We start from the raw sequence: 18,573 nt of genomic DNA, 5'->3' as shown, positions 1-18,573 counted from the left end.
CAATTCTAGAAAAAAGCAAAAGTAAATTATAATGACAGAGAGCAGATCAGTAGTTGCTGGGGGATTGACTACAAAAGGGCAAGAGGGAGCTCTTTGAATGATAGAAATATTCTATATTTGGATTGTGGTGGTGGTTACATGGGTATAGACATTTATCAAAATTCAAAGTTGAAATGTTCACATCTTATGACCTAGCCGGCTCACTTTTAGATATAGAGCGATGTTTATCAAACTGCTGGTAGAGATCCATTATTAGTGAACCATTAAAGCAATGTAGTGTGACTCCTTAGAGGGGTATTTACCCAGAAACTAAAGATGGTTAAGCTTCCGGCTCCCTTACTTGCAAAGCTTCTTCCAAGGCCTGTTACTAATTTTGTATTCATAATTTTGTATTCTTTTTCTAAAGGGGGTCCCCAAATTGTATAAATTTTAGGCAAATTTAGACAAAACCTAGATTGCCTCTGGATGGCCAGATTTTTTTTAATGAAATGGAATAGAAAATAATGAGAATGTTTTATTAAACATTTGTTTCATTTTATACAATGGTTCATGACTTAAAAATTTGTCTTTTGCCAGGGTTTGTGTTTAAGGGAAAAAAAGAGAAAGAAAGAAAGTTGGATATTCAGTGTTGTGTGGCGACTACGGACGTATGTGTACATTCAATGCAACACTGTAAAAGTAAATATTTGGAAATAACCTAAATGCCCATCAATACGAGAATAATATAGTGTTATATGTATGTTGTGGAATTCTGTATAGTTAAAACGAAGGGACTAAAGGTACATACATCAGGCTAGATGACTCTCATAAACCCACCATTAAGTATTAAAAAAAAAACCAAAAAACACAAGTTAAAGAAGGTTACCTAAAGCCCAATATTTAGATAAAGTTTAAAATCATGTGAGAAACAATAGTAAGTCTAGTGAATTTTAATGCATTGTTTGCAGATATAGTCATTCTACAGTACAAGTGTTAAAATATGTATGAAGCTGATAAATTCAGAATAGGATAGTGGTTACTTCTGGGGAGGAAGGAGAGAGGGAGGGAATGATATCAGAACACACAGGGCTTCGTTTTTATATGCAATTTTTATTTTGTTAAATTTAATAAGGCTAGTTGGTAGATGTGTGGGATTTTTGCTGTATTATTCCGAATTTTCTGATTGTGTTATATTCCGTATGCATATTGTTTTGTTGTAAACATTGGTAATAAATATTATTTCATATTTGTGTCATGTGGGCATTTACACACATCACACCACTTAATCCTCATGATGACCTTATGCAGTAAGTAGGGCAGTTATTATTATTCCTATTCTACAGTTAAGGAACCTAAAACTGCAGAACAATTTGTTAAAAATTGGATCGGGGACTCTGTTGTTTCTTATTTCGTGGAAATATGATTTGCATGGAAATATGCTGGAGAAGTTTCCTTCAAGTTCAGCCACTCCCTCCTACCGAAACCTTGGTAAGGCACTTACTCAATGGGGGAATAAATTGTATTAACAATAGCTAAACGTTTGTTCAAAAAGTAGTCATTCGAAAGTACCGGAGGAGACCTCCAATAATGACTTTGTGACGCGGAGGATACATATTTACAAGTCAATTCTTCGGAGGCACAGGCGGGTTTTCTGCTGGCCACCGCCCCCTGGCTCACTCAGTGACCTTGGACAAATCACTTAACCTTTCACTATTTACAACCCAGTAAACCGAATGGGTAATATTCATGACTGCTCACTCAGGGCTCCTGCCAAACACTTTTTTGAAAATTAGGGACCGATTTAAGGTCAATCATAATGCAACAATGTCAACTTTCCAATGCAAATATTCTCCAAGCCCCTTATTCCTCAAAGACTGTTTTCCCTCTCATTTAAATGGTGATGTCTATTTTAAAGGAGAATGAATTTATACTTTCTAAAGATGAATAACTTTTGTCACCAACTTACGAATGCCTTTTCTTAGAAAATTAAACCGACGCCTAACCAGACAGAATAAAAAGTCATCAATTTCTGTTCCATTGCCCTTCCCCGCTGTAGTGGCTCTCGGAGATTTTTGAAAGCAAGCCGTTTGTTCACCGTACGGTTTAGAATCTTATATCAACACTGATCATGCTTTATGAAAATCCTGTAGGTTCTGGGTATCCTGGTGTGGAAGGAGAGAAAAACGGCGCAGAGCGGCTCCAAATCCAGGCAAATAGGGACAGATGAACTAGGAACCGGTGCGTCCAGGCTAGTTCCGACTTTGGCCGCGAGTTGGAGCGGCTGTGGTGTAGGGCTTGGGACTGGCCCTGGAGGCTTCTGGCAAGGAACTTGAGCCCCCTCGCGGCCGAACCGCCCGCAGAGGCCCCAGGTCCCTTTAAGGCGCCCTGCGGGCAGACCCGGAGCAGAGGGGGCGGGAGGACAGCTTGCGAGCGCACGCCACGTGACTCGGCTGCCAAGTGCGCTCGCGAGTTTGACAGAAGTTTGAATCGGCCTCGGGGGCTTTCTGCAGCCGGAGGGGCAGAGCGGCGGTCCCGGCCCCGGCGAGCGCCCGCTGCAGCGCCCGCGCCCCCCGCCCCGCCAGCCTGGAGCCCGCGCCGCCGACGGCGGCCTGCGCTCCCGCACCGCTCGCTGCCCCCACCGCCGGTCAGCAGCCCCCAGCCCCCCCGCGGTGCCTGCCGCAGCCTCCCGGCCAGGGAGCCGAGCCCCGGCGCTGCGCCCCGGCCCCGCTGTGCCAGCATGTCTTCGACGGAGGGCTCGAGTCACGCGGCGGACAAGTCGCCGCGCCCGCAGGTATTCCCCGCGCGCCCCTGGGGTTGTCTTACCACCCCTTCTGCACCTGGGTGTCAGGCCGGACCCTTATTCCGCCCCCTCTCCCGACTGTGAGTGGGAGGAGGACCAGCGCTTTCCCGGGTCCCCCGCCGCCCTGACCGCTCGCCGGCCCTGTCTCCGCAGGTGGACCGCCTGCTGGTGGGGTTGCGCTGGCGGCGGCTGGAGGAGCCGCTGGGCTTCATCAAAGTTCTCCAGTGGGTGAGTCGATGCTCTAGCCGCGGGCTATTTCGGGAGCCTGGGCTGTGACGCTGACCCGAAGCAATGTGGCCGAGTGGGGGGCGGGGAGGTGCTGCGGCCGGCCGTGACGGCAGGGTGGGGGGCGGCGACAGGTGGGCGGGGGAGGGGCGGGCTGGGGCTGTTTCTCCAGCACTTGGTGGCAGGAGGGCGAGGAGCAAGGCATGCGGAGTCCGGGATTCGGTCCTTCTATGTGCAAGGAGCCCTTGCCCAGGGCGCTCACATTTCACCCGGGCGAGAGGACCCGGGTGTAACCTTTCCAGAACTCTGATCCTGCACATACCACTCCTCGGTGGCGGGAGGGGGGAGGAGGACAAGGAGGACGAGGAAAGCCACGGAGGGCAGAGGAGGGAAGGAGGCGGGCGATGGAAACCATCCTGCCCCCCAACGCACCGTCACTAGATCTTGAAGGTGGGCTCCAGGGACAGGGTCCTGGCTGGCAGTTGTCCTATTGAGGTCACTAGAGTAATCTGGGTTCCTGTGACTGAGTGAAAGGGTGAATGAATGAATGAATGAATGAATGAAGTCTATGACTCTAGGATTAAATAAAAGAAAAAATATTAAGACAATAAAAATCACACTGTGGCCAAAATGTGGCTTGTAGAATAAGATAAAACACTGAGTAGGGAAGCTGGGGCTCTGGGTTTCAGACGTGGACCTGCCTTTTCCAGCTTTGTGACCTTGGGCAAGTCACTTCTTTGGACCTCAGCTTCCAACATTAGTTAACTGTTGATCACACCATTCCCAGGGTCCCCTTCTGCTCTCAACGGGTTGGTATGCCAGAATATTGCCCTTCATTAGACTCACCCCGTGACCTTGAAGAAATCACTTGCTCATAGCCTCAGTTTCCTCTGTAATAGTCTAGGAGAAATACATCTCGTTACCTCATTGGTACTTTGAGATATTGGTATATTCTCTGTCCTTACCAGTGCCCAAGGCCTCCTGAGTGTAAGTTAGGAATGTGGACAGGTGCAGTCACTCTTTCAAATCATGAAAACTTGTTGGGAGCATTTAGTACACTATAACAGAGGAGATTTAAGTTAGACAATCCACACACCAAATGGTGTGTGAATAAATTAATGTGCTTTCAGCCCAGAATTCAGCTAAGGAATAAGTTACCATTAAGACTGAGGAGGATTGAGTTCTAAAGGACTTTTAAATCATAGGAGACAAGAGTGAGCACTGTGTCACTGATTCCTGAATCATCGTTTGGATGGGAATCATCAGATCTGGAATTCAGGGGCAATAGTGCATTTGGGGTTATCTCCAGATATCTGAGACCTTGACTGGGGCTATAGGCCAGGCAAGGAGCTCCCAAGTGCAAACTCTGGGACCTGGTGGGGACTTTCCACTCTCCCTACTGCCTCAAGAGCAGTTGGATGGACTGCTGACTGAGCAATTTCACCTCCCCCCCTCCACTTCCCTGTTCTGACCCACCACTTGAGTACCAGTGGTGGCCATGTAAGAATGATATTAAGGCTCCATGTGACTGCCATCCACAACTAGGGAGCCATTATGAGGAGCAGAACCTGAAAGGTAAGAGTATAATTTTATCATTAAACTAGACAAATGGATCTAAGGGAAATTTGAGAAAGACTGTCAAGGGATAAGGAAAACAATGAGGTTATTAGACCATGGAATCATCCTTCGTGGGGGGATTCTGAAAAGCTTCCCTCTTCAATCCTTCTATCCTTTTCTCAATGCCCGCCCCCCCCCCGCCCCCAATACCACATTTCTATAAAGGCTGCACAAAACAATGCCTAGGAAAATGATCCTGTCTCCTCTCAGGGTCAGCACTGATCCCTAAGAGTTAAGACCCATTTGACTTTTATGATCCTCAACTTCTTAGAGAGGGGGTGATGCCTTTCTCTCATAGTGCTAAATCCGGGGGCCCAGGGCTAGACTCTGAACTCAGCCTTCATGCGAAGGGCAGCATCAAAGGGAGACATGATTTGCTTTCACTGCCATCCTGGCAGCCTAGCGTGAGTTTCACTTGCCCTGAGTCTCTGCAGGATGAGATCATGTAAAGGTGCACAGGAACCAGCACCAGAAATGACAGAGAAAATGTCATTTGGGATTTTCACTCATTTCCTGCTTGGGGGGATCAAATGCTCCTGGGCTGGAAAAGGAAAAAAAGAAAACACAGATCTTGCATTTATCGTAATGATGCTTGAAAACTTTTGTTGTCATTGTTATCCAAAAGCAATTTTGCTGGAATCCTGAAAAGAAGAAAGCAATATTAGGCTTTTATTAGTTAGGGGCTTGGCTTAGAGTGTCTTTTTTTAAAATTCAGAAATTAATCTCACCTCAATTCCAATTCTGGACCAAGTCCTCACCAAGTCCTCACAAAGCTAGCAAAATAACATGGGTATAGATCAATTATTAAAGAATGGTTTCCTAAAAAAAGAAAAAAAGCAGATTTTGAGGTTGAGGGGCTTTGGTTTAAATTGAGTCTCCTCTATTTTCTAGCCATAGAGTCTAGGGTACCTAGGGTAAGTAACAAAATCTTTGTGGGCCTTGGTTTCGTATATGTAAATGAGGGTGAGATCTATCTCATGGGTTCACTGGGAGGATATAGGAGGTGATTTTTGTAAAGCATCGAAGCATTCAGTCCAAGCAGTCCAGGAGATATTCAATGACTGTTGGTTCTCCTTTCTCCTGTTCCTAAACCTCCCCTTTCCCCTAAATTTCTTCTTTATGCAGACTGTCAGCTAGACTTGTCCTTTAGTTAGGTTACTCAAATGTCACTGCCAAATCCTCGCTTTGAGGGTAAGGCACAAAGGAATCTCCTGGATTACTCAGTCACTATTCCCATAGTAAGTCATATTATCATTAACTGGGTGTACCCCTGATCAGTAATTTACCTTTGAGTTGCCAAAGCCACTTACTTGGCTCTGGGGTCTCTGTAATGAAAATAAGCTATTTCAGTTGGTGTGGGGGAATGCGAAAGAATACCATCAGAGTCCATAAAACCAATGAGATGACTGTCGGGGTAAGAGTAGGGGGAAACCTTGTCTTCCTTGTGTCCCGCACTAACTGGGGATGGGAGTGATGTCAAAGGATCATCACCATCAAGCAAGTCGGCACCAAACTGGTGAGGTTATTCTGACACCCTTCCCAAAGAGAAGCAGAGACAGGAGGAGGAGGGCATGGAGAGCAGTGTATGACCATCGCTGTCCCCAGCAATACAGGGCCAAGAGGAGGAAGGCTGGTTGGCATCAGAACTTCAGAGATCCGCATCCCTCCCCTCCACTGTCTCAGGGACTCCATCTCTCCTTGGCTCCTGTTCTTTTTGAGCAGTTTGCCCAACTCAGACCCTTGTGTTTGGTGACATGGATGGTTTCAGTTCTTTCCTGCTCTTCTCTGTGCCTCAGTCACCTGGCACATTTAGGGAAGAAGACAAATCTGATGCGGAAAGGTGGAAGGGGCGGGGTCAGGGTGTCTTCCTCTGCTTCTGCATCCCAGGTGCAGAGCTACTCCCTGCCTCCTTACAATCTTCACTGAACATAGGAGAGAGCTCTCTCTCTTTTTTTTAGCCTTAATAACTTTGTGATGCAGAATTTTATTTTGCTTGTTTGTTTGAGCATGACACTTTTTTCCTTGACGTAAACTCGAAAGAGAAGGTACCAGGTCTTATTCATCTTTGTGTCACCAGCACTTGGCACATAGGGGATGGTCAATAACTGTTTGTTGATTAATGAATGAATGAAGTAGAAAGAGCACTGGACAGGGAATCAGGAGATGTGAATTCCAAGGCTGGCTCTCATGATAGCTAAATATGACTTTGGGAGAGTCACTTGATCTTTTGGGACTTTAGTTTCCACCTCTGTGAAATGAGACCATTGGGCTTAATAATCTCTGAGATCTTTTTTTTTTTTTTTTTAAGATTTTATTTATTTATTTGACAGAGAGACAGTGAGAGAAGGAACACAAGCAGGGGGAGTGGGAGAGGGAGAAGCAGGCTCCCCGCCGAGCAGGGAGCCCTATGCAGGGCTCGATCCCAGGACACTGGGACCACGACCCGAGCCGAAGACAGACGCTTAATGACTGAGCCAGCCAGGTGCCCGTAAGATTGTATTTCTTTATTGGTCAGAGAGAGCGAGAGAGCACAAGCAGGGGGAGAAGCCGGCAGAGGGAGAAGCAGGCTCCCCGCTGAGCAGGGAGCCGATGCGGGGCTCAGTCCCAGGACCCTGGGATTATGACCCGAGCCAAAGGCAGCTACTTAACCAACTGAGCCACCCAGGCATCCCTGTCTGAGATCTTTTTTGCTCTGCTGTCCTGTGAACCTGTGAGGTTCCCCTCAGATTTTTCCCTTCGTCCACTTACCTAGCAAACTTTATGTTTTCTGACATCAGATGACTGTGTGATGTTCAGATTTAATTATATATTCTGATTGACAAAGAGCTGTGTAAGGTGCTTCGGGATTCCTGACTTTCAAAGACTCAGAAGAGAAGAGGATACAGCTAGGACTAAAGCTATTTGTGGTATATTTCACTCTCTGAGGAATCATAGAGCAGGGTTCAGGATTTTCAGAACTTCAAGTTTATCACGTAGCCATAGCAGAACTTCGGACAGTGATGGGAAAGTTCTGTGATCTGTGTTGTCCAATAGGGTACCTGCTAGTCACATATGGCACTTGAAATGTGGCTCGTGTGACTGAGCAACTGAATTTTTAATTTTATTTAATTTGAATGAATTTGAATGTAAATAGCCACACTTGGCTGGTGGCTACCATGGTGGATAATGCAGCTCTAGAGTACGAGTTCCATGAAGACGGAGATTTTTCTCTTCTGTTCGCTACTAAATGATAGTGCTTAGAACCGTGCCTCGTACACAGTAGATGCTCAGTAAGTGTCATCTTTCTGTAGATATGCCTGTCAGGGAAGTGCTGGTGAAGAGAAGGCCCCACAACTGACCATTCATTGCCCCAAGTTAGGAATACCTATTTTCTTAGGGGACCTATATAGAGCTACCTGCCAATGGGTAAAAATATATCCAACTGTGCTGCCCTTCCTAGAATGTGACACCCTAATGGGCCAGAAGCTAGGAGGAATAAAGAAACCTGTAAGAGGCTCACAGAGCTGACAAAAATTCGAGAATTCCCATGAAGAAGAGCTGGAGAAGCACCATTGTTATGCCAGTGAGGACGCTTGGAGTATATAAAGGGTAATGATGCAGAGGCTTTGGGGAACTTCTCTTCAGCTCGGTCAACATGAGCAAACAGGGCTCTACACTTCAGCCTCTGTAAATTAAGCCAGATGAGGAGGTTATTCAGGCATTGGGGAGAGTTATGCTCTCTCCTTTCCTGGATGTGTTTTTTTTTTTTTTTAAAGATTTTATTTATTTAACAGAGACAGAGATAGCGAGAGCAGGAACACAAGCAGGGGGAAAGCAGGAACACAAGCAGGGGGAGAGCAGGAACACAAGCAGGGGGAGAGGGCGAGGGAGAAGCAGGCTTCCCTTGGAGCAGGGAGCCGGATGCGGGGCTCGATCCCAGGACCCTGGGATCATGACCTGAGCCGAAGGCAGATGCTTAACGACTGAGCCACCCAGGTGCCCCTACTGGATGTGTTTTAAAAATGGAGACCATTCTCATTTGTCTGAACCAAACCTCCTGGAAACAGAGAGGTGCCCATTATGACCTTTAGAGAGGGGTCAGCGGCTCCAGCATGGAGAAGATCTGCCAGGCCAGGCGATGCAAGGCGGGGCAGGGGCACCGGGCACGACCCAGGGGCAGAGCACAGCTGCTAGTCAGCCCAGCCAAGAGCACACTGATTGCATTACCCTCATCCAGTGAGAGCAAGGCCTCTCGATTGCCTGCTCCAAACCCCTCCTTGTACAGATGAGAAAACTGAGACTCAGAGAGCAGAGCAATTTACTAGAGTGCACCCAGCTAATGAGTGACCCGGACCAGGGCTAGAACCCAGATTTCCAAACTCCTAACCCAGGTCTGTTTTTACTCCATAACGCTACCAAGCATTAGCAAAATCACGTGCACACAACTCTATTCTAAACTCTGGGTGCAAGCCTGGGACGTAGATGAGCTGTCTTCTAGGTGCTTAATGTCCAAGACACCAAGACACGGAGAAACACACAGAAAACAGTCATTAACAGAGTAAGCTCTGTGCTTACTAAGAGTGATTCCATCATGTACAAGCGTGTACAAGGTAAGTGCGCAGGAAATGGGGCCTGAACAGATGAGGTGGGAGGATCAGAGATTCCAGCTTCTCACCTCCTTTTCTAACCAGTGTGTTTCCCCAGAAAGAAATGCTAAAACCGTAGGTTGAGGACATTTCATTTCACTTAAGACAGGAGGTTTAGTAAAATGTGATGAAAGGTGAAGAGGAAAACAATTCAAGTGATCTGAAATGCCTCTGGTTCTTAACACAGCGATGGCAGCACCAACAGATTACAAAGGGAAACACCACTGGGGAAAGAGTGGAGGCTGATAAGGCAAGTGGAAGCTACTTTTCTCTGGGCTTGAGCCAGGACTGTCGCTGCAAGGAAGAGGACCTTTGGGGGAGGAGGAGTTAGGCTGGCAGAGCGAGGGACAGCTCCCCGCCTGGCCCCTCTGAAGGCTTGGCAGAAGTTGTCCCTTCTAGCTATACCTCCAGTGAGGCAGGAAGCCACTGGAAGGTAGCGACAAGGGAACAAGATTCAATGACAGCTCCAAAGGAGAAATGGAAGGAATTCCAACACATGCCTGATCCCAGTTGGCACAGAGGTATCTATTTCTAGGGTGCCTTTCCCTTGGGGAGGAAATTCAGGTCCAGCTTTATGCTAGACGTTTCCAAAAGCCTGAACTGCTTTGTGTTCATCATCATCTTAAGGAGGCTACCTGTCACATCCAATGGGAAGATGTGGAAACTATCCATTTGCTCTCTGTACGTCTCCCTCCAGACACGCTTGTACATGATGGAATCATTCTTAGTAAGCACAGAGCTTACTTTGTTAATGATTGTTTTCTGTGTGTTTCTCCATGTCTTGGTGTCTTGGACATTAAGCACCTAGAAGACAGCTCATCTACGTCCCAGGCTTGCACCCAGAGTTTAGAATAGAGTTGTGTGCACGTGATTTTGCTAATGCTTGGTAGCGTTATGGAGTAAAAACAGACCTGGGTTAGGAGTTTGGAAATCTGGGTTCTAGCCCTGGTCCGGGTCACTCATTAGCTGGGTGCACTCTAGTAAATTGCTCTGCTCTCTGAGTCTCAGTTTTCTCATCTATACAAGGAGGGGTTTGGAGCAGACACCACTCCAACTCAACCTCATTCATTTGGCTATTTGGTCTGGCACTCGGGTGCAGTGAACACAGCATCCTGAGGCGGGAAGGCCAAGGGAAGCCATGAGTCCCTGCCCAGGAGGGACTTGATTAAAGGAAATCCTCCGCCACCCCCATAACTGCACCTGCTGAGAGTCAGAAGGTGGTTCTGAGGGGATATACCTTGGCCAGTTGAGGCCTTCTGACTCTCAAAGGGCTTCCCTCTCCCTCAGCTCTTTGCTATTTTCGCCTTCGGGTCCTGCGGCTCCTACAGTGGAGAGACAGGGGCAACAGTTCGCTGCAACAACGAAGCCAAGGATGTGAGCTCCATCATTGTTTTGTTCGGCTATCCCTTCAGGTGAGCAGGAATTGATTCTGACCCCACACAGCCTCTCTTGCTGGTTTGGCAGGACCTACTTGGACTCTTCCTCGTCCAGAAGCCTAAAAGACCTTTTGTTTAGTGCCACTTGGGTTCAAATAGAACTACAAGACTTTGGTCCTTCCTGCCCTTTAGGAATTTCAGACACACTAACCATAGAAAAATGTCAGGGAAACTCAGATAGGTCATTGTTATAATAATGTTCCAGTCCATAGATAACCAATAGCAGGTAACAAAGTTCCTACAGAAAGAACCCATGCAGTTTGGGATGGAGGCTAGTTGGACAGGTCTCTCTGACCTTCAGCGACCTTCTCCCTGCCTTGAAGGTTAGGGAGCTTGTTAGTACTTAGATCCTAAAGAGTTGATGTGGGGTACCTCACCTGGTACACTAGAATACAAGGAGATATACCTTGACCAGGAGGTAGAAAAGAATACTCTTTCCTGGCTATTTGGGAGCCTAGGGAGGGGAGTCCCAACTGCTCAGAAGAGAGCTGGGGACAGGGCTCGCCTTTTCAGAAATTTTTAGTACCAACGGCCAAGTTAGGTTAACTATCTCTTGTATGTAACAGGGTTTTGTTTTGTTTTGTTTTGTTTTCTGTCCTTATTTTGTCCCATATAGTCTCATGGGGAAGGGGTGCTAAATAAGGCCTGAGAATGGGAAAGTCCAACCTTAACCTGGCCACTGTGGGCCTGTGCTCTCTGGGGGGCAAAATGAAGCTGATCTCCCTGGTGGTTTGGCTACCAGAAATAGATGCACTATGTATATTGTGGTTGTGACCTAAAGGGCCCTAGAGATACTTGGAAATACATGGTCACCGTATCTGGGCAAGGTAGATGAGGGTGGGGTAGCAGCTGAATGGGAGGTAGAGTTGGACCAGATTTCTGGGGGTGTTTCTGTCTTGACTGCAGGGTTGCCTCCAGAAACATTCCTCCCCCCATGTCCCCTTTCTTGGCTCTGCAAGAGTCCCAGGGTGAGAAGTAGCGCAGGACTATTCCCAGCGCAGGGACAGTCCCCTGCCTCCACAGGGAGGGTATTGCCTCGAGCTCAGGATGACACCCCCCTGCCACCCACAGGTTGAACCGGGTCCAGTATGAGATGCCCCTTTGCGATGAGGACTCCACCTCCAAGACCATGCACCTGATGGGGGATTTCTCTGCTCCCGCCGAGTTCTTTGTGACCCTGGGCATCTTCTCCTTCTTCTACACCATGGCTGCGCTGGTCCTTTACCTGCGCTTCCACAACCTCTACACAGAGAACAAGCGCTTCCCGCTGGCGGTGAGTGGGCACTGGCCAGGAGGGATGGGGTGGAGAAACTGAGGAGGTGTGCCTCCTGGGACTGATGTCACATTGAGGGGGGAGGACGCCCCGATGTGGAAACTCCCGAGTCTCCCTGCCAGCTCTTTGCTGTCCATCCCCTTCAGGTTCTGTGGTTCCCACAGCTCCGAGGACTCTGCCTCTAGCAGTCCCCCATCGCTCGCTGTGCTCAGAGAGAAATCCTGAGTCTCCCTGCCAGCTCTTTGCTGTCCATCCCCTTCAGGTTCGGTGGTTCCCACAGCTCCGAGGACTCTGCCTCTAGCAATCCCCCATCGCTCGCTGTGCTCAGAGAGGGCGTAACAGCACCAAGAAGTGGGCTCCGGAGCCAGACTGCCTGGGTTCAGATTCCAGGGCAGTCCTTTATAGCTGTGTGCTCTTGGACAAGTCACTTATCCCCTCTAAACCCCAGGTTCCTCAATATACAGGGGGATAAAATAATACCTATCTCATAGTGTTTGGGGGAGATGAGTGAAAATACACGTAAGATATCTGGTATATAGTTCGCTTCGGTAAGTGTTAGCTATCATTAATCTTCTTCCCCCTCTCCCGTCTCTGTATCCCAGGCGTGCAAGGTGGAAGGGGTGCCCTTGAGGACCCCGTTTGTCTCCTGCAGTCTGCCTCCAGGGGTCGCTGAGCAATGGTGATCAAAGGAAAGGCTTGAAGGCGAGAGTGGGAAGTTTAGGCCACCTGGGTTTGGGGGTGACAGTGACCAGCAGGTACCCTGATACCTCGTTGCTTGACCTCCATTCTGAGGGCCTGGGCAGGGGTAGCCCTGAGTGGCAGCGTTCCTTTAGTGGCAGTGAACAGATTCCTTAAGATGACCTGGGCTCCCTGAGGCTCCAGGTGTTGGGTAGGACGGCAAGAGGGAGCTGTCCTGGGACCGCAGGATCCCAGGGCATTATGGCCAGAGGAAGAGAAGTCGGCCATCAGGGGGGCCTTTCTGAGTGCATTTCCTGTCCCTCTGCTCCTCCCAGGACTTCTGTGTGACTGTCTCCTTCACCTTCTTCTGGCTGGTAGCTGCAGCCGCCTGGGGCAAGGGCTTGACGGACATCAAGGGGGCCACACGGCCATCCAGCCTGACGGCAGCCATGTCAGTGTGCCACGGAGAGGAAGCGGTGTGCAGTGCTGGGGCCACGCCCTCTATGGGACTGGCCAACATCTCTGTGGTGAGACCTGCGGCCGCTGCTGGTGTCTGGGGGAGGCCGGTCCCAGCTGGCAGGTTCTGAGAGGGACAGAGAGGGTGTCTCTCCAGCCCGTATCCCCTGCAACTGGAGCCGGTGACCCCAGCACCTACGGGTGGCTGCTGGCCCCTGGATGACCCCGAGAAGACATGTTGGTTTTGGGGGGGAACCCAACAGCCACTAGCCTCCTGTTCTTTCCTCCTTCTGTACTCTGCCCTCCCATCTCCCTTCTCCCCACCTCCAGGCATGCTCTCCGTGACTGCCTCCCACTCCTCCTGCCTCTTGACAATGTGTGTGCGAGCACGTGAAGGGGCGCGCAGGCTGTGTGGCTGGGCTTAAGACTGGGAGCAGACCCAGAGTGAAAGAGAAGGGCTTCATTGTCACCCGGGCCTCTAAACTGGAAAGGGGCTTTGGGCAAGGGTGGGCCCAGCTGGTACACAGAGGTTTGGCCATCCCGGTTGTTAGAATGTGGAAATCTTTCCATATCAGTTGGCACATAGCTGAGGCTTCAAGCTTTTCAAATGCCCCCGTCACCTTAGCCTTGTCCTGAAAATGGCTTAGAACTCCCCAAGGCCCAGCAACTGAAGGGGTTTCATCGCTGGCACACCAGGGAACCTTCTAGACCTTGTTAGAACCCTGCTGATAGGTTTTAGCCCCCAACATTTTATTGTAAAACTTTTCACACATACAGTAAAGTTGTAAGAATTTTACAATGAACACCCACACACTCGTCGCCTAAACTGTACCATTAACATTTTCCTAGACATGCTTTATCACATATCTGTCTGCCCCTCTTCATCCATCAAACCATCTTATTTTTCATGCATTTCGAAGTCAATTGCAGACATCAGTACAGTCCCCCCCAAAATACTTCCTGCTGATAGGTTTTTAAGTATCTTTTTAAAAGATTTTATTTATTTATTTGACAGAGAGAAAGAGAGAGAGTGCGCGAGTGCCCAAGTAGGGGGAGCAGGAGAGGGAGAAGCAGGCTCCCTACTGAGCAGGGAGCCCGATATGGGGCTTGATCCCAGGATGCCGGGATCATCACCTGAGCCGAAGGTAGACGCTTAAACTGACTGAGCCACCCAGGTGCCCCTTAAGTATTTTTGAATAAATATTTGAATATAGCCCTGGCTGGGTCCCTGGCCCAGGAAAGGAGCACCTTGGACAGCTCTGGTCACACCCACCCTTGAAAAAAGGCACTCAGAACAGTGCTGTGGAGAGCGCACTAGAGCCCTTGCTCCTTGCTATGCTTTGCATGTTGCTTCACTCCAGGGGCCAGATTCTCCTAGTGATCAAGCTACAACTCAGGTGCGTGCTGTGGACAGTTAGAGACTTTCATCAGAGAACCCGTGGTGGATATCGGCATTGAACCCTGCCTCTACATCCAGTTCTCTGTATTTTAGTCTTCCCAGCCTTCAGCCTCTTCCCCCACCCACCACAGGGACTCCCCCGCCCCCCCCCCGCCCCAGTTCCCACAATGCCCTCCTTATTGTTCTCACAAACTTCCCTGATGTCTTTGCAGCTCTTCGGCTTTATCAACTTCTTCCTGTGGGCCGGGAACTGTTGGTTTGTGTTCAAGGAGACCCCGTGGCACGGGCAGGGCCAGGACCAGGGCCAGGGCCCCAGCCTGGAGAGTGCTGCTGAGCAGGGAGCAGTGGAGAAGCAGTAAGCAGCCCCCACCTGGCTACTCCCGAACAGGACAGCACCTCTTCAACCACCTCCAGCTTCCAGGACCTCCCTCTTCTTCCTTCTCCAACTCCCCTCCCCTGTCATTCTGGGCTTTGAGCTTTGAGACGTCGTCGCTGATGGATGGGCAGGCATCAGCTGTCAGAAACCCGGGCAGCCCTCCCAGTGGCTTCCTAGCCCTCCTCTGGCTGGAGCCTCGGATGGCAGGAGCTCACGGCTTCTTGTCTACTGCCTGGACCCCCAGCATCTTACTTGGGGTCTTACTTATACCCTTATAGCCTCTGAGAATGAGCCTCTACTGCAGGGGGCAGGAGACCAGAGTCCTGAGACTCGTTCCTAGCAGCCACTTCTATCAACGTGTCGGCTTCAATAAAAGTGGGGGGAGGGGAAATTGGCTGGCAGCCTTCTTCCTGGTCCCTTGTATGAAGGGCCCACCAGCGGTTCAGTGACCCCTCTTCAATGGCTGTCATCTAAGCCTGTGTCTGCCCCCATCTCCAGTCAGCCCGCGCTCTCCCACTTTTCCCTCTGGCCTCTGCTCAGCCACACAGCCTACCATGTGGGAACCCAGGAGGCCAACTAGCCTAGAAAACAGCTCTGTAGAGGGTCCTGATGTGGCCTGGACTCAGTGGGGAGCAGATATATTGCAACTGGGTTGCAACTTCAAGACCCTGAAGCCAGGAAACTTGCTGGGGAAGCATTTCTTCTGTTCCTTCAGTCCTCCCACCGCTCCAGGCTGGGGCACTTTCTACCAACACTACACTCGTACTTGCCCTAGAAACTCCTGACCTTCCTCCCTGCCCTCCTTCTTGTGCTTAGTCTCACGTATGGGACACAAGATGAGTGGTCTAGGAGCATCTCCATTTCAGCCCTCCCCGCCTCCAACCTCTCTGTCCATCTCCCTTCCCCAGCCTCTTGGGTTTGAGGCATTCAGATCCTTTTCCATGTCTGTCCAGGCCTTCCTTTCATTCCTGTGGGTCCAGATAGGGACTTTGGAAGGGCCCAAAGGACCATCATGAGGCTAAGTTGCCCCAGAGCCCCAGGACATGGATGGATGGGCCCATTTCTTCCTTGTTTCCCCCCAACCCACAACTCCTTCCCTGGCCTCTGTTTCATACTTCCATGCCTCACCTTTACAAAAGGACATGCCCTCTCGGTTTGCCCTCGGTTCCTCCCCTGCTTCCTCATTTCTCCCAGGCTCTATCCCTCCCCACCCGAACCCCAGTCCAGGGCAGGCCAATGCTATTGGTGCTTCTTCACTTTGGGACCCAGTTCCATATTTGTCTTTGATATGTCTCCTCTTTCTGACACCTCCTTCAGTCCCTCTCTGGACCCCAGGGCCTAAGAGTCAGTGCTGACTGGAAAAGGGCCATTCATCTCCTACCCAGCTCAAAGCACTTTAGTCTGACCTTGGCCATAGGGCTGCTCAGAGAAGGATGGAGAAGGAAGAATCCAGCCATTTTCCAATCCAGTGCCAATTAGCCCACTTATCATCCCAAAGGTGAATGTGCCCTGTGCCAATTTCTCCTCCGGTCTGAGACAACCCCTCCAACCTTCTCACCTCCCTAAACACCATCCATAGTAATGCACACATTACCGGAGTACCCAGAAGACAGGATCTTTGACTTTGAGCCAATCATTTCTTCTTTGGGTCAGAGTTTCCCCACTTGACAGGGGGAGTGTGAGATTTATCTCCTCAAATGCTCCAGAACCCTTCAGTGAAAGAATTAGGTTTTTTGTTTTGTTTTGTTTTTGGATTTTGGGGAAGGGATTTGAGGAGGGAAGAGAGGAGATGGGGATGAGAGTGTTTCTAAGTCTGAACCTCTCTCTGTCCTGAACTGTCCCCATGGTTACTCAAGCAAGAGGGGGAACAGTTTTGCCTATAGCTCCAGAGACACAGAGAACAAAGAGGTGACCATTTTTCTTTAAGCTGGCCCCTGTGAGGGGCTGTGAGCAGCTTCTACTGGAACTTTGTTTGGATTCTGTGTATGTATTTATAATTTATTTGAAATGTGATGGATAAAGTGTTCTCATTTGGGGGCTGAAGTTAGCAACTGGCCCTTGAGCTAGGGGAAGGGGGGTGGGGTGGGGTGGGTATGCACTCCTGCCAAGGACTCCTAGCCCAGAACTCTCCCTAGAGCAGAGAAGGCTCTTTCTCCTCCTCAAGAGGCTGGCTTGTTCTCATCGAGAAGGGCCTTGATTTTGGCTATGGCCTTGCTTTCCATGACCACCCTAAGAGGAAAGGCTACTTCACCTCATTACCTCCAGAGGGCTGGGCTAGGCCAAGTGCCGAGGGCAGAGCTGTCCTCATAGGACTCATGTCCCCTCCAATCAGGGCTGGCACCACTGCTTTGCCTAGTGGGGACTAGGATAGGAGACTGTGTCTGGTTTCTCCAGATTGCAGGAGGCCAACAGGCAGGATGCTTGCCCTCTGCCCTACTAAACTCTGACTGCCAGGGTGCCCACCAAGGACCTTTTCGGAATTTTGAGTTCTCTCCACTATCATGATCATAGGTCTCTTCCTTCTGGGATTGAAGATCGGGACGGGGGGTGGGGGGAGAATGTTGCATGTTGTTTTCCGATGCTTGTTATTACACATTTGAATAAACAGTGCTTCAAAGCATTTGCCATGAAGGAGCTAAGACTAGAGCCCTTCCAGGGATTTTTTTTTCTCTTCTTCCCATTGCTTTAAGTTCTTGCATTTCCGCCAAAACATCATTCCACTCCTCTCCACTCTGCACCCCGAGCAATAGAGTCTGTGTTTCCTCTTTTAGTGGCACCAATTAGTCCAAAGTAACTGAGACTGGTTAGCAAATTTGAGGAAACTCAAAAGGCAAGAGATAGTGGCTTTCACAGTGCTGTTTGCATTTGCTCTCCTAAGCTTCCTGTCAGGAGGTGAGGGCCGTATGCCTTGCCCTTTTAACTATAAAGGTTCTTTCTGAACAAACTTGCACATCTCTCCCCCTTCTGACAAGCGACCCTTACATTCCCTAGAAAAAACACACTTGCACACGATGTTACATTCAATTTCAACAAGTTCCTGGACCACCTCCCCCCTCCCCCCCCATCATCTGTGGTTCTCAGGTTAAGAATCTCTGCCCTCAGAGATTATCTTCACAGTACTTAAACCTTCCCTGGGTGAAAATGAGAAGAAAGTCTGAGGTCTTGAAGTCACAGACCTTGACTTATTTGCCTCCAGTTTGGTTTCCTTTAGCTGAAGGAATGAATATGGGGTGAGCTGTGAGAGTTGAAAAGGGGAAAAGAGAACTAGTCTCTCTTTTCTGATGTGATGGGGGGCAGGCTTTTGTCTCTTGATTGTGGGAGGGTGGGAAGAAATGTTATCAGCTGAGAAGAAGAAAGAGGATGATTAAGGTATTTTCCAGGCCTTAGCAAGGAAAATGACAGATCTGATGAGAAATCTCCCTATGCTGAGGCTCTGGTAGCAGGCTTTCCAGCAGAGAAAATATTCATTAGAAAAAGAAACCAAAGTGATGGATGGAGTCAGGGTCCAGCCAGGGTTTGGGAAGAGGCGGTACAGGGTATCGATCGCAGTTCTCAGGAGGAGAGAAGGATCAGCAGAGATGCTGCAAACACCAGCAGCCTCGGGGCCACCCCCGTTCCGGGGCTGGCTCTGGCTCAGAGATAGCCTTCTGTCATCCTGACAGGTGATCTTGATCAGCTCATCTAGGTCCTCCCAAACCCAGACAACGCC

The 18,573-nt window shown here is 49.4% G+C and overlaps 1 protein-coding gene across 1 annotated transcript; it reads left to right on the top strand.

The window, feature by feature from the left end:
• The first annotated feature begins 2,674 nt into the window (after positions 1–2,674).
• SYPL2 (synaptophysin like 2) lies at positions 2,675–16,925 on the top strand. The gene is made up of 6 exons (XM_036109846.2): positions 2,675–2,770; positions 2,933–3,007; positions 10,534–10,658; positions 11,754–11,955; positions 12,969–13,160; positions 14,701–16,925. Exons 1-6 carry the CDS (start codon positions 2,717–2,719, stop codon positions 14,845–14,847), a joined length of 795 nt encoding a protein of 264 aa, XP_035965739.1. The 5' UTR covers positions 2,675–2,716; the 3' UTR covers positions 14,848–16,925.
• The last annotated feature ends 1,648 nt before the right edge of the window (positions 16,926–18,573 follow it).

This window comes from Halichoerus grypus, chromosome 5 (assembly GCF_964656455.1).
Source record: "Halichoerus grypus chromosome 5, mHalGry1.hap1.1, whole genome shotgun sequence".
NCBI lineage: Eukaryota > Metazoa > Chordata > Mammalia > Carnivora > Phocidae > Halichoerus > Halichoerus grypus.
Note: the sequence above shows the minus strand (reverse complement) of the source record. Positions and strands in the feature narration are given on the sequence as shown.